The sequence below is a fragment of the Heteronotia binoei genome, chromosome 11, assembly GCF_032191835.1.
Source record: "Heteronotia binoei isolate CCM8104 ecotype False Entrance Well chromosome 11, APGP_CSIRO_Hbin_v1, whole genome shotgun sequence".
Lineage (NCBI taxonomy): Eukaryota > Metazoa > Chordata > Lepidosauria > Squamata > Gekkonidae > Heteronotia > Heteronotia binoei.
The window spans coordinates 36,459,338-36,475,005 of record NC_083233.1 but is presented as its reverse complement, the minus strand read 5'-3'; the positions used below and the strand labels follow the sequence as shown (position 1 = coordinate 36,475,005).

The window sequence follows — 15,668 nt, the reverse complement described above, 5'->3', positions numbered from 1 at the left end:
AATTTCATAAACAGCAACTGTGCAAGTTTCCCTTAATGCTCCAATTATTCTCTCACTGTATCTCAAAAATTGTCATTCTCCCAGGAAATGTTGTCAGTTTTCAGTCTGCAAGTCCATAAAACTTTTAACCTAGGTATCTGAGAGAACAAGACTCCTCAGTCTCTGAGCAGTCCTTTGGGAGAAGACAAATGTACATTCAAAGAAGAGCAAAGAGGGCTGCCTCCCCTTGCTGTAGCTTCTTAACTAACATACATATAACACAGAGATTGAAAGAAGCTTCCTTTGGATATATTAACTCTGAAATAACCTCTGATATGGCTGGGGAGGGGAAATGTCTTCTTGATTTGCACAAGGCATAACCAATCAGTGCTGTGCACACCTGAGTCTAAGAAAGCGTTAGAAAAATGGCTTGCCAAGAAAAAAAGCTACAATTCAAGAAGAGCTACAAAGACAATTGACTCAACAAGGCTCTGGTAGTAAAAGTGAACAACTGTTTCTAGCCTTCCTCCCTAATGCTTGATTACCCCTTCCTGCACAGGAATATAGTTATTATTTCCAAAGAAATGTGGAATAATGTTTTTACTTTTTTCTTGGAATCAATAACATTTTGTGCACATAATGAAGAAGCATGGAATTATAGTTAGAAGAAATAATGGAGAATCTTTGCATCTTTTCTTGTCCCAGAGATATAGGAGTACCAGGAGTCTAGATCTGCGATCTGGCATCTATCTAGGGAGATTCATTAGTTCTTCAGAACACAGGATGTTCTTTGTTTCTTCCATGTGAGGGTACAGTATGTGGCTTTGGCTCAAGCAAACTAGACCTTCCGCTGCCTCTGCTACTCCCTGCTTGGGGCCAGCCTAAATCAGAAATTGCATAGGGTTACCTGATCAAGGCCAAGTAGGGATATGAAGCCCAGCAACATGGAACACCACTCCCCCACACACACCATGCACAATACATCAAGGCATGCTAACATATTCAAGGCTAATTTTGAACAATGTTTTCTGAATACTTATCATTTATCACCACTGGTACACCTTACGTACAATGAAATACTACATTTGTGATCTGGATTCATGGTTAAGAATGTCTCAAGACGTTACTCCAACATTTCATCACCGTCCACTCTTCCATCAACCTAAGCCTCACTTCTTCCAAATCAAGCATTGTCTTTCTGGATACCATGACTATCTTACACAACGGATGCCTACAGACCACCATGTACTGAAGCCAACTTTGATTACTGCCATGCCATTAGATGATATGTGCAGCTCACTGTGAGACCACACTCTTCAGCCAAGCATTGAGATAATCGGTATCTGTTCATAAATAAGTGCCTTGAACACTAGGGAGAGCTTAGATAAACATTCTTCAGTCTTAACTACCAGCTTACAGAAGGGGACAAATAACTTGCAAAGATTGTAATATTATCCCAAGAATGATTTATATGAAACAGTTCCCCCCCCCCCCCCACACACAACAGGATTCCCCATATTGCACACAACTCCAAGTTACAGAACCTACAGCGAATCATGAGTGGCCAACAGTGCATTGGTAGGAGTGATAACACTCTTGAGAGAATTAGTGGGAGACTAATGAGCCACATAGAGCCACCAAAACTGAAACCACTGGCTATCAAATGGCAATGGAGTATCAAGACTGTGCAACAAACCAATGTGTCAATTATGCCATTTCAATAACATTTAGAATATAATTAAAGGGCTTAAAAATGTGATCTAGAACATCCAAGATTCCTACACATGCATTTCTATAGATGTTTAATGTATTATGTCCTGTCTATAGTGTCCAGAAGTTGTTTGCACAGGCCAGATGAAAGAGGATGGTTACAAATATGATACAAAGAACAGGAATACCAACAAACCCATGGATTTACCCTTCCATGCAAAGATGTCATAGTTACTGTCCTCAAATCAATCTATCTGGCTAGCTGGACAGAACAAGAACTGATATAAAAATTAATTATGTGAATCAAGGTATAAACTATGGATTGCATTATCATTATATAACTGATGGAAGAAATAGGATTATTATCCCATAGAAGTAATTCAAATGATCTGCCCATTAGCTGTTTATCATTGTTTAGTTTCTGACAAAGTGAGCAGTGGTCTATGAAAATATTTGTTCTTGAAATAAAATGTTACAAAGACCAAATCTTAATCTCCTCATATGGTTAGATGTACAAAGCTCCCTTGTTGATCACCATGTTTCCTTTCAAAAATAGGAGTTCATGTCTTCTAGAGCAGTGGTGGCCAATGGTAGCTCTCCAGATGTTTTTTTGCCTACAACTCCCATCAGCCCCAGCCATTGGCCATGCTGGCTGGGGCTGATGGGAGGTGTAGGCAAAAAACATCTGGAGAGCTACCATAGGCCACCCCTGTTCAAGACCCTCATTAAAATTTGGTGTCTTTTTCAAATAACAGTCACAGCTGAACTCACTTCAAGTAATCGGAAAGTCTGCAATTACAGAATCATCAAATGTCCTGGTATATTCTCTTGCAATATGTAGTCTGGTACATTTTCTGTTAAAGTCAACACTATATTTCAAAACACTTTCAATATCAACCTACCCATCCCACCCCTGACCTGCAAATACAGCTGAGAGAATATTTCTCTTGGATAAATATCTTTTGTATCAAGTTTTCAGTCATTATATAAACTATTAGGTAGTACTTTTATATATTGCTTTACATTTTCCAAAGCATTATACAAACTTCTGCTAAGTAATGATTGTACATGTAAACCTGAACACACAACCCCAGAATACCTCAAGATATAATAACCCCTGAGAATATAATTTCATGGTGGAAAAGCAACACCAGTTTTTCATTAAAGGGTATGTCTATTGCTCAGATGCAAGTCATACAAAATGCCTAGATTTTTAAAAAAGTTATTGGGAACAATCCACTGTCAACAATCCACTGTCAACTTCTCCTGCACAAGCCTCACTGAAACAAAGAAGCCCACTGCAATGAGAAGTTCCCCACTGAATTATTCCACTTATTTCTTTGGGATGTTTCTATGGCTATATAAGGAATGTATTTGTTAAACAAGATATATATCAAGTTTCTGACAGAACATATTTACAAAGCTATACATATATTTTCTATTGTATCAGCAGTTAACAGGAGTTACAAGATGGAAGAACTTATTGTTACATTTTTTTTTGAGTCATCACATTTTACTTTTTAAGAACCATGCAGGATCTCTCTAAAACCATTCCTTAGAAATACATTCTGCAGTGACAACAAACATGGCAAAATATTGTAATTACCTATCCAAGGTTTAAACTTGGAGCCACTAATGACAAAGAGTACATGGTACACTACAGTCCACCAGGAAAGCTTGCTTTCACAACATCTCCTGCCCACTGGAAAGCAACAAACGTGATAAAACAGCACTGCAGTCTATCATGTTATCCCACCCTCCCTTCAGGCATGTCTAGTAATCACTATACCATAGTGACTCTTTGCAGTGCTGTAACTTGTTAGTTCTGAGAAGACCAAACCATCTGATGAAACAAGATTCTGAAGAACAGAAGAAAAAATAATAGAAAACTAAGTAAACATTGTGGGTTCCAGTTCTCAGCAAGAGATGTACACACTTAATAAATCTACCTGTACATATTGCTATCCAAAATAAAAACCATGAGAATTTAACAATAGCATTACAATACTTGTGCAAAAATATCTGTGCATACTTTGTAGTATAGAGCAACTGCTACATCTGTCACACGGTCAGCTTTGTTTGATTGATTGCTTGATCTTTCAAAATTATTAAACGGCAAATCTTGAATATAGCTGCACAACTGAAGGATGTTATAATGAACACTTCTTTTCTGGAGAAAAATGTGCTTAGTTTGTCTCCAGTGAGATCTTTACCAATTGAATAGGATGTTCTGACCAAGTGTCATAAAATAAATTTGGCTGCTGCCTCCAGATTGTACAGATGCGAAGAATACCTTGAGAAGGAAAAAAAATATGCATGTTAATTATTGGAGGGGTAACTGTGTTAGTACCCTGACTTGGATGGTCCAAGCTACCCCAATCTTGTCAGACTCCAGAAGCTAAGCAGGATCAGCTTTGACTAGTATTGGACAAGAGCAGGGCTTTTTTTAATAGAAAAAGCCCAGCAGGAACCTATTTGCATATTAGGCCACACCCCCTGATGTCACCATTGTTTCACATAAGGCTTTTTTTTTTAAAGAAAAAGTCCAGCAGGAACTCATCTACATATAAGGCCACACCCCCTGACACCAAGCCAGCCAGAACTGTGTTCCTGTGCGTTCCTGCTAAAAAAAAAAAAAAAAGCCCTGGGTGAGAGACCACCACGGAAGTCTCAGGTTCCTACACAGAGGCAGGCAATGGCAAACTACCTCTGAGAATCTATTGCTTTCAAACCCTACAAGGTCGCTGTGAGATGGCTGTGACAACAGCACTTTCCATCACTAACAGTGATTATAAACAGTAGTTTTGTGGCACTTTTAGACTTGCAAGTTTTTATTTTATCATCAGCTGTTATGGATTTAAGCCCACTTTGTCACAAATACAAATACTCCAGCAACACTTGCTGAGTAGCATCATCTTTCATGGGCAGCTGATCAATGCTGAGGGCTTGATCATTTACCCATAAGGCCTCTACAGCTCCACACTGAGCCTTGTTTCTCCCATTGCAAAGAGGCAGTTCAACGGGTCTTCACTTCCTACTTCAGCCTACCATTCCTGAGTTTTGTGCACATACCTTATCATTCCTCTCACATAGAAACTTCAACTTCTGTGCTTTCTTGTGCATAAACACCCCTTCCAGGTTTCCTGTCTCCACAGAACGCAATTCAATAGCTTTCTCTCCCCAACCCATTACTTGGTTGGACTGAAGATATGCTAAAGCAAAAAAACAAAAGAACACATTTGGAGGAGTGAAAAAAACAACACATGGGAGAATGCACAAGCAAAGTACTCTTCTGCTAGCTAGATCTTGGCAGCTTCATTTCTTTCTTTAGTTGCAGCCAAAATTCCATCTGGCAAAACTCCCCCCCCCCCCCCAAGAATTTAGGACTGTATAAGTTTGTCCTTTCAACTGTCTTTTTGCTTTGCCCTGTCTCTCATTTTCTTTGTGATTCAAGGTGACAGTATTATAGGTTAACATAAAGAAGAATATAAGTAGAAGACAACAAAGGCAATGCCAATTGAGTGGTTCACTGCTCAAACTCTTCTACTTTCTAGCAGGCATGAACAAATGTCAGCCATTAGGCACTTGTTCCATCATTTTTCAGCACCAAATGTTCCATTCAATATCTTTCTGATAAACCACTGTGAACTTTGCTCATCTGGATGCACACGGATATGTATTTTATCATAGATCAGAACATCATTTTTGAGGAAGAACTACTGAGTTGTCTATCAGTGAGGAATTTGGAAGTACCCCTGCTTCCTAGCCTAAGGCAGGAAGGGTGTGTCTACAATACACATTTAAATCAGTTTAAAGGAATTTTCTTTCCCATTGGGCCAGAGGAAGATAGGGTGGCAAGGGATCTCTAACATAGAATTATCAGTATCCTCTTTGAATTGCAATTCCCAGATTTGAGAAAAGCTGTCACATGGAGAGGAAGATACTGTATTAAGCTGTCAGGGCTAAAAATAACCTTCTATGAGTTTGTATCTGCTTAGGCTAGCCTACCTCCACGGGGCATTCGGCACATTATCTGTTAGCTGCTACTTCCGGAGAGGAGAAAAACAACCCCAACTAGCACAAGACTTAGCCTGCCTGATCTACTGTTCAACCATCCAGGGATCAATGTGCCCTGAGCTAGCTGATAGCTGTTTTCCTATAAATATACAGCCAACACTGTTGTCAGGGATCTGAAGCTTCAGTCACCAACAATGAAGCTGGCAAAAGATGAATGCCCCATGCCCAAGATGAAGTACAAAGAATTCTGAAATTCTAAGAAACAGCTACTTTTTACTGTAATTCTTCTATAACAAACTAAGTTGGCTGCTGATGGCTGCCAGTAGTCTGCTCCTGTGAATACACACAAACAGTCTGTGAACAGCCAAATAGCCTGTTGATTATTTTGAAAGTCTGAAAATAAAGAGTTCTCTGATGGAACATGGAAGACATTCATAGTGTTTAGGACAACTTAGCCATCCTAATGTTAAAAGTTTGTATGTCTCTTTGCACTTCCCACTTCATATCCTGAGCCATGCTGACAGGGAAACTCACAATGGCATGACATCAGGACATAGTTATGTTGTACTAGGCATTACATAGTTATATTGCACTAGGCTTATTACGGCCTCTGTCTCCTTTCTCAGTGGCCCTAAAAGATGAAAAGAATATAACAATTCAGATTTAATATAAACCATGGCTTTCAAATCACAGCTTGCCTGAATAATCATACTATGGTTTCAAAGCGAACACCAAGCCAACAGTGCTTTGAAGAAGTTCTGCAAACAGTAGTTTGGACAAACTAACTGTTTTCGCACACAGCTTACCTCGCAGTCACAATCCTGTTCCCTCCGCAGCGTCTGGTTGGATTTCCCACCATCTGCGCCAAAGTTACAGAAAGTGCCGCAGCTTTTGCATAGCAAACGTAAAGCACTAAAACCCAGTTTACGTTTGCTACGCAAAAGCCGCGGCACTACCTGTAATTCCGGCGCAGATGGTGGGAAATCCGACCGGATGCTGCAGAGGGAACAGGATTGTGACTGCGAGGTAAGCTGTGTGCGAAAACGGTCTATAGTTCGTCTTTACATCGGAGTAATCAAATCACTGCTTAGAATGACATTTGGTGGGAGGTGGGAAGGGAACAATAAGCAATAAATATAACCTCTACAAACTGTATGCCTGTGTTTGAAACACAAGCCACGCTCTGGAAGGTAAACTGGTTAGCGCAAATCACAGATAGTAGCTACATCTGAATTGGGCACAACCGTCATAAGAACATAAGAAAAACCATGTTGGATCAGGCCAATGGCCCATCCAGTCCAACACTCCGTCACACAGTGGCCAAAAAAACCCAGGTGCCATGAGGAGGCCCACTAGTGGGGCCAGAACACTAGAAGCCCTCCCACTCTTGCCCCCTCCCAAGCACCAAGAATACAGAGCATCACTGCCCCAGACAGTGAGTTTCATCAATACCCTGTGGCTAATAGCCACTGATGGACCTCTGCCTCATATGTTAATCCTATCCCTTCTTGAAGCTCTTGTTTGTCTTGGATCAAACAGCTTTATAGATTCATCGTTATTTTTCAGTCTTGAGTGGAGGCTAGACTTGTAAAATACTGCTTGTGAAAGAGTTACCCTTGACACACAAAGACAACTTGGACATCTGTTGCTGCTATTTGACCTCTCCTGTTGCTTTGGATTTCACTGCAAGAGTGTCAACTGACTCCATGACTACAGTCTGGTGCTCACTGTTTCTTTCAAAGACTCCATATGCATCAGTACCACTTTTGAGAAAAACACTGTGCTTTAAAAACAGGAAAAATCAAACATTCTGACATTCTAAAGAGCTCACAGTTTCTCCCCCTAGCAAGAAATATAGCATTCCCAGTACTTTCCAAGCTGTTTTGTGGAGCACTGCAGCTTCCCAGGACCTTTTTAATCTGGCTTCTGAATAAATTCAATACTCACAGTCGGGATTTTTTTCTAGTAAATCTTCCCAGGTAATGGTTCTTTTGTCTTCAAGAGTTTCACACCGTGTTACTAAGGCTAGATTGTGGGATGTGGAGATAGTCTGGTATATATTCAGAGAAGGTTGAACCTTCCCTGAACATTGTTTCAGGGGCTCCGAACTGGGCCAAGTTTGTGCTAAATTTGGCTGGTGAACTGGTTCATGCCCATCCCTACCCAGGACCTTTTAAATCTGGCTTCCAAATAGGGTTCGATACTCAGTTGGGATTTTTCTCCCGTAAATCTTTTGTCTGCAAGAGTTTCACACTGTGCTACTAATGCTAGATTGTGGGATGTGGGGACTTCAGCAACGGATATACGGTGTTCAACATTAATGTGGTACAGAGGAGAATTGGCTTGACATACGTTAATTATAACTTGCCGCTCTGGGTTTTTTGCTGGAAAGGGAAAGAGCGATGACTGAGATGCCAAAAGAGGAGCCGACATATGGCATCCTGCTTTGCTCTGTGAAAGCAGAACCTATTTTTCAAACAGGACTTAGCATCATGGTGCCTTTTGCCTTTCAGCTCAGAAACAGGACAAGCCTGGCAGCCACCCAAACCAAGCTTCAATGAATGTTTAAGAACATTAGCAAATATGCTATCAACAACCCTTTCAGCTCTAGGCAAGACAGGGCCATGGTGAATGGCATGCTGTGAGAGGATCTAAGACACAGATGGATCTCGTGCTCCCAAGTGTGTGTGTGTACGTGTGGGAAGCTTCTCATTTTTCTCTTTGTCTTCCCTGCTGCACTTTTGCTGCTGTCTCATACCCCTAATTCAGACAGCAAGAATTAGAGAGAGTACCACTGTAAAGGGTTTGGTATGAAATTTCAATGCAAAAGAAGGGGAAACCATTTGGAAGGCCACAGTGAGCGTATTTATTTTATTTGCAAGAATGTGTTGGAAATACTAGAACACTGGCTGGGAAAATTGATGGGGGTAATCTTGGCATGATATGAAGGAGCCACTAAAGACCAAAACCGATACAATGCTGGGGTTCTATGTGAGGATTTTTTTGTTTGTTTTTGCTGTCAGGTTGCAGCTGACTCATGGCAACCCCATAGGGTTTTCAAGGCAAGAGATGTTCAGAGGTAGTTTGCCACTGCTTGCCTCTGTGTAGCAACCATGGACTTCCTTGGTGATCTATCAGTGGCTACTAGCCCGTGTTGACTGAGGGGAATCTCCACATTCAGAAGCACTAAACCTCTGAATCCCACAGCCAGGAGGCAACATCAGGGGAAGGTCTCGGCCTCTGTGCCCTATTGTTGGCCCTCCAGAGAAACCGGTTGGCCACTGTATGAGACAGGATTCTGGACTAGAGGGACTACTGGTCTGATCTACTAAGGCTCTTCTTATGTTCTTATGACTCTCAACCAAGTATTATTTAAGGTTGACTCTGCTTACCTTCCAAGATCTGATTAGACTGGGCTAGCCTGGGTTACCCAGGTCAGGGCTCTATGCATGTGTAAAGTGCCATCAAATCACAACCAGCTTATGGGAGCCTCATAAGATTTTCAAGATAAGAGACACAAAGAGATGGTCTGCCATTGCCTTCCACTGCATAGTTTCACTAGACTTCCTGAATAGCCTCTCACCCAAATACTAACAAGGGCCAACCCCATTTAGCTTCCAAGATCTGATGAGATTGTGCAAGCCTGAGCTATGCATATAGCTACTTTAAAACAACAGATAGCAAGCATTTAAGACCCTCGATTGAACCACACCATTTTCCTGACCTGAAACAGCCCTGCAGAGGTGATATGCTTAACTAGTTTAAACATACTGCTTATGATACCAGTTTTGTGTATTTGCCATACCCTAACAGGGCAAATAACAGCTTTGCAGAGCTGTTTCAGGTCATAAAACATAGCGTAGGGCCTAAATCCTGCATCCTGTTGTCACAGTCTGAATCAGGGTCTTGCACACCTGCTATTTTAAAGAAGAAATCTGCTTGGGAGTACTAATTAGTCTGGCTCCTAGAACGGCTCTCTTCAGCTTGAGTCTGCATGCACAATTCTTTTTTGAAGTGTTAGGTGTGCACGGTTTTCATACATACCTACAGATAGACAGGTTGCTTACCTGTAACTGTAGATCTTTGAGTGGTCATCTGTGCATTCATACTCATGGGATAGAGTGCCTGCGCCGATCCCCGAATCCCCGCCAGTTCCTTCCTGACCGCTGGAAGCCCCTACTGGAGGGAGACTGTCAGCAGTGGGGAAGGAGGGCGGGTAGTGTGAATGCACAGATGACCACTCAAAGATCTACAGTTATAGGTAAGCAACCTGTCTATCTTCTTCATAGTCTCTGTGCTTCACACTCATGGGATAGAGTGCCTGCACCGATCCCCGAATCGGTATCTAAAAAGCCTGGGATTTTTTCGCGCTCGGCACCAACGGGCATGCGCAGGCGTCCCAGTGCGCATGCTCGCCGGCACCAGCATGAGGATCTCGTCAGTTCCTTTCTGACCACTGCGCTGAGAGGATCTCTTTTTGTGTCCCCGGTCGGTAAAGTAATCTTGGGTTGCTTTTTTGCCTGTTGTATATAGCCTGTTTGTTATTTTCTTAGTGTTGTTTAAAAAAAAAGTTTGTTGGACTTGCCCTTCGGGGCTCGGTTCCCCCCCCCCCCCCTGTTTTTCCCCCTCAGAGACTTTCCTCGGTGGGGTTTTTCCCTGGGCGTCTATGGATAGACGTGTGTGCACAGTTTTCATACATACCTACAGATGCAGGTATTTCTCCCCACTGTAAAACATTTTCCTTTGAGAAATGTCCATAGATGTCTATGTAGACTCCTTCATCTTCATAGGTGAGCAGAAGTTCCATTCCACTGGTATTAGGGAGTATGATAACAGCATGCGGATGTATATTCCCCTGGATCTGGAATAATATTTCCTAAGATTTATATCATGGAACAGACTATAGTTTCAATAAGCACAGTCCTTCAGTCTAGGTATTAAATCCAAAAGAATCAGAGGTAACCTCGGGGGGGGGGGGGGGAGCCTATAGGAAAATCCATTGAGTCCACTGATGTTAATGGGCGGTTGTACCTCTGCATAGGATGGTACCAACAGACGTCATACAAATAAGAAGTAGTACCTTTTGGAATTCAGGCTACATATTTTGCTAGACAGCTACCATAAGGAAAGATGGTTCCCCCCCCCCCCTTTAAATATCACATTAAAAATTGTTCAATATTTCATTTGCATTTTTCAAGTTTCATGTAGTTAACATAAACCAAAGAGTTATTTGGATAGAATAAGACCACCCAGTGAAATTACAAAAAAAATATTATAAACCACAGCAGTTTCAAGATGACCTTTCTTGAAACAACTGTAAACAATAGTACAAAACAAACACCACTGAAAATATATAAAAGCATTTTACATAATTAAAGACAACATAGTAAAACTATGTAATGACTGACAAGGAATAAATCAATATTACTTACTGATTTTTTTTTACTATTTTGCTCCTAATTTCTATGCCAACACAACACACATACTTGCTGAATATTAAAAAGCTTTGCATTATAATGTGTCAGAACCCATTTGCTTTTCTCATTATCCGGACAAAATTATTTCCCTTCCAAGTATGAAAACTAAGCACTTGGATGGTAAAATCAATCTTCTTAGAAGAATCTGGTCACAGAACGGGGGGAATGACTTAACTTGGCTTCTCTTTTTTTTGGGTGGGGGAGAACCCTCTGATTGCATTTGATTTGCTACTAGCTAAATCAGGTTTGACTCAGAGATAACAAATGAATGCATTCATACCTTTGAAATAAACACTGGATGAATTACATATATTTTAAAAAATGACATCTAAGGTAGTGCATCTGTAAACAATGTAATAACACAGGGAAGCGCCCAGAGCTACACAATCATTATCGTTACTATACTTGGCTAGATGTAACATCTTTAATATACTTAATATGTACAGCGCTTATTTCCTCATATGTCTCTTTGTTATTGCTCTCTCTCTTCTTTTGAGATTTTCTAAAGGGATAGCTGTTTTTTTTTCTCCCCCTCTTTGCATTAATAATTTGTGCTTCAAGAAAATTCAATGACAACTATAAAGAATACACAGCTCAGACAAAACCTGGTGCATCTCAGTCCAAGTAGCTGTGTGGCTTAGTAACCGTTTTTGAATGAACTGAGCATACCTAGCTTTCTCTAAGTATACATACTGCTCTAGGTCATTCAAATTACATACAATGGACCTTAAACCACACACACATGCACAAAAAGACGAAGAAACCATGTTTAAAATCTGTTCAATGCCCATTCTGCTTGTATCCTGAAAGCCTAATGTTTTCACATCACAAATGATATAGAGAGTTTTAAGCAATATCTGATCTAGTCTCAGAGGCCAATACACTTCCCACGAGACAGAGAGAAAAAGAAAGGATTTGCAGTAAGCACACATGAAGGTAGGATTTTGTTATAAGAAATCTTAAGAGAAAAGACAAATCTGTCTGCAAACAGTCCCAACTCCCCGCAGTACTGGAAAGAGGATTATCCTTGGCATCTAATTAAATTATGAGGTCTCTTTGCAATCAGTGTATACCTGGCAAGACACAGTTCTCTTCATTTGTACAAATTGCAAAGATGCATGCAACTTTTTTTTAAAAAAGTCCAGTTCTGCCCCATACAGCATCACAAACAAACTGCAGAAGAATCACGGAAGCTTTACTTGCCAAACTTAATGTACCCAGGCCAAGCATAGAATTCGGGGTCTCTGCAGCCACTATCCGTAACACTAGAACAGGTATCCAGAGTCGGAGAGCAATTTTAATGCGTTGTCTTGGTATTATTTGCATGAGCAATTGAAGCAGGGAATAGAGAGAGGAACACAAAGGAAGCTAAACAGCAAGTATGTCCAAATTCAACCTGTTGGCTTTCAAAAGTAGACTAGGATGCTAGCACCAAATCTTCATACTTCCAAAAAAGCATTATCTATAGTCTGTCACATTTGGAGCCCTCCAATAACAAAGACTGCCAACAGCCACAGCCTATAGCAGTGACACATTTATTTCAGGTCCTGTACTCTGTGGAGAAAATGTATTTTTAGTATACTCTCTCTTATGGTGGATGAATGAGCACAGAGTTACAGCTCTCCTATGGGAACCCCCATATTGACGGCATTCAACTGGGAAATGCTGCTTCTCGTGTACATAATTAAATGGGAGCTTGCTGCAGAACAGGACTGCTTTTTTTGGAACAGTCACCTTTTCTCCTTGTATCACTTCTGCTGCATGCACAGAGAACAGAGGAACTGGCTTGGATCTATAAAGCCATTGCCCATGTTGAACCTTGAATGGAGGACAAGCTTCAATATGCCATTTTGGAGCTCCACAGAAAAATAAAATAAATAAATAAATAAAATTTTTATTTATACCCCGCCCTCCCTGCCAAGGCAGGCTCAGGGCGGCTTACAGGACATGGCATAAGCCATGTTATAACAATAAAAACAGGATAATACAATTAAATACAATTCACAATTAAACATTAAATAATCTAAAAACAGTCTAAAACAATATAATTTAGTGGTGCTACTATCTCAGTTGTGTTAAAGATGGCGTGATGCTTATGCCAGGTTCCATCTCAGAAGGCTAGTTGGAAGAGGGCGGTTTTGCACGCCCTACGGAATTGATTAAGATCTCATAGGGCCCGCACCTCTTCCGGCAGCTGGTTCCACCATTGGGGAGCCTTTATAGAGAAGGCCTGTTCTCTAGTTGTTTTTAATTTGGCCTCCTTTGGCCCAGGTACTTCCAGAAGATTTTGTGAACTAGATCGCAGTGCTCTCTGGGGAACATATAGAGAGAGGCGGTCCCTAAGGTAGGCAGGTCCTCGGCCATATAGGGCTTTAAAGGTAATAACCAGCACCTTGTAACGAACTCGGTATACAATTGGCAGCCAGTGCAGTTCCCGCAGCCTAGGCCGCACATGTTCCCACTGAGGTAGGCCCATTAACAGTCTGGCCGCTGCATTCTGCACTAGCTGCAGTTTCCGAGTTCGGCACAGGAGCAGCCCCATGTAGAGGGCATTACAGTAGTCTAACCTCGAGGTGACCGTTGCATGGATCACTGTTGCTAGGTCACCGCGTTCCAGGAAGGGAGCCAACTGCCTCGCCCACCTAAGATGAAAAAAGGCGGATTTGGCAGTGGCTGCTATCTGGACCTCCATTGTCAAGGAAGACTCCAGTAGTACTCCCAAGCTCCTGACCCTGCGCACTGGTACTAGTGGCGCACCGTCAAAAGCTGGAAGGGAGATCCCTCCCTCCGGACCACCACGACCTAGGCAAAGGACCTCTGTCTTCGCTGGATTCAATTTCAGCCCACTCGACTTAATCCAATCTGCCACAGCTTGCAACGCCTGGTCCAAATTTGCAGGGACATCGCCAGTTCGGCCGCCCATCAATAGATAGAGCTGGGTGTCATCTGCATACTGGTGACAACCCAGCCCATATCTCTGGACAATCTGGGCAAGGGGGTGCATGTAGATGTTAAATAACATTGGAGAGAGAACTGCCCCGAGGCACCCCACAATTAAGTAGGTGTCTCCGGGACAGCTCTCCCCCAATCGCCACCCTTTGTCCCCGACCCTCCAGGAAAGAGGAAAGCCACTGCAAGGCTAGCCCCTGAATCCCTGCGTCGGCGAGGCGGCGGGTCAGCAGCCGGCGATCGACCATATCGAACGCAGCCGATAGGTCTAACAACAGCAATACTGCCACACCGCCTCAATCCAGATGTCGCCGGAGATCATCCATGAGGGCGACCAACACTGTCCCATGGCCCGGGCGGAAGCCAGACTGGAATGGATCCAAGGTGGAAGCGTCATCCAGAAAACTCTGTAGCTGCAACGCCACAGCCCTCTCTATGGCTTTGCCCCAAAAGGGCAAGTTTGAGACCAGCCGGTAATGAGCCAATTTGGCCGGGTCTGATGTAGCCTTTTTCAGGAGGGGGAGGACCACTGCCTCTTTCAGAGGGGTTGGAAAAAGACCCTCTGAAAGAGATCTATTTATGATGTCCTGTATAGGACATCTCAGCTCTCCTGGCAAGCTTTAATTAGCCAGGAGGGGCACGGGTACAGATCACGTTGTTGGGCGTGCAGTAGAGAGAATTCTGTCAACTTCCTCTAGGCCAAGCGGGTCGAAACGATCCAGGGTCAAACCAGAAGACAGGCATGGAGCCTCAAGTTCACATACTGTATCCAATATGGCAGGGCAGTCGCGGCAGAGCGACTGGACTTTGTCTGCAAAAAATTTCGCAAAAACCTCACAGCCTATCTCTAATTTCTTAACATTTGGTTTACCTTGTGGCAATGTAGTGAGGTTCCGAATTGTCCTAAACAATTGTGCCGGGCGCGAATTTGCAGACGCAATCTTAGCCGCAAAGTACAGTTTCTTTGTGGCCTTGACTGCCATCTCATAGGACCTCATAAACTCCCTATAAGATGCTCTAGTTGCTTCATCACGAGTACGCCGCCATTGCCTCTCTAGCCGTCTGAGACCTTGTTTCAGCTGGCGTAATTCTGGGGTATACCACGGCGCCAGCCTAGTCCGAGGTTGCAGAGGGTGTCGAGGTGCGATCTCATCAACAGCCCTGGAGAGCCGGCTATGCCAGGTCTCAACCAGGTCGTCGAGGGAATTGCCAGAGGGCCAAGGATCCTGCAGAGCCATTTGGAACTGTTCCGGATCCATCTGGCTCCACGGGCGAGCCAGAAAGGATTTCACACAGAAGCTTTGCTAACCTCCTTAAACAAATCTATTAAATCTAATGGAAATATGCTTGATGGGTCAACCTGGAAGCATGGGATGGAAAAGCGTTCAGCAACAGTTACAGAGGAAGAGCCAAGACCAGGGCTGGATTAACAATTAGGCCAAGTAGGCACTGGCCTACGGGCCCTCACACCAATAGGGCCCCCGGGATGCTCCCCCCCTGGTTTTTCCCTTGCTTGCAGCCCTCCTAGCCTGCACG

General features: G+C 42.7%; 1 protein-coding gene across 1 annotated transcript in view; it reads right to left on the bottom strand.

Moving 5' to 3' along the window:
• Positions 1-1,428: 1,428 nt before the first annotated feature.
• NRK (Nik related kinase) overlaps positions 1,429-15,668 on the bottom strand; it is a 121,811-nt gene continuing 107,571 nt past the window's right edge. The window contains exons 29-31 of the mRNA XM_060249208.1: positions 10,408-10,567; positions 4,762-4,901; positions 1,429-3,982 (exon numbers count right to left, since the gene is read on the bottom strand). Coding sequence (XP_060105191.1) covers positions 3,899-3,982; positions 4,762-4,901; positions 10,408-10,567 — 384 coding nt within the window. The 3' untranslated portion in view covers positions 1,429-3,898. The remainder of the gene's footprint in view (positions 3,983-4,761; positions 4,902-10,407; positions 10,568-15,668) is intronic.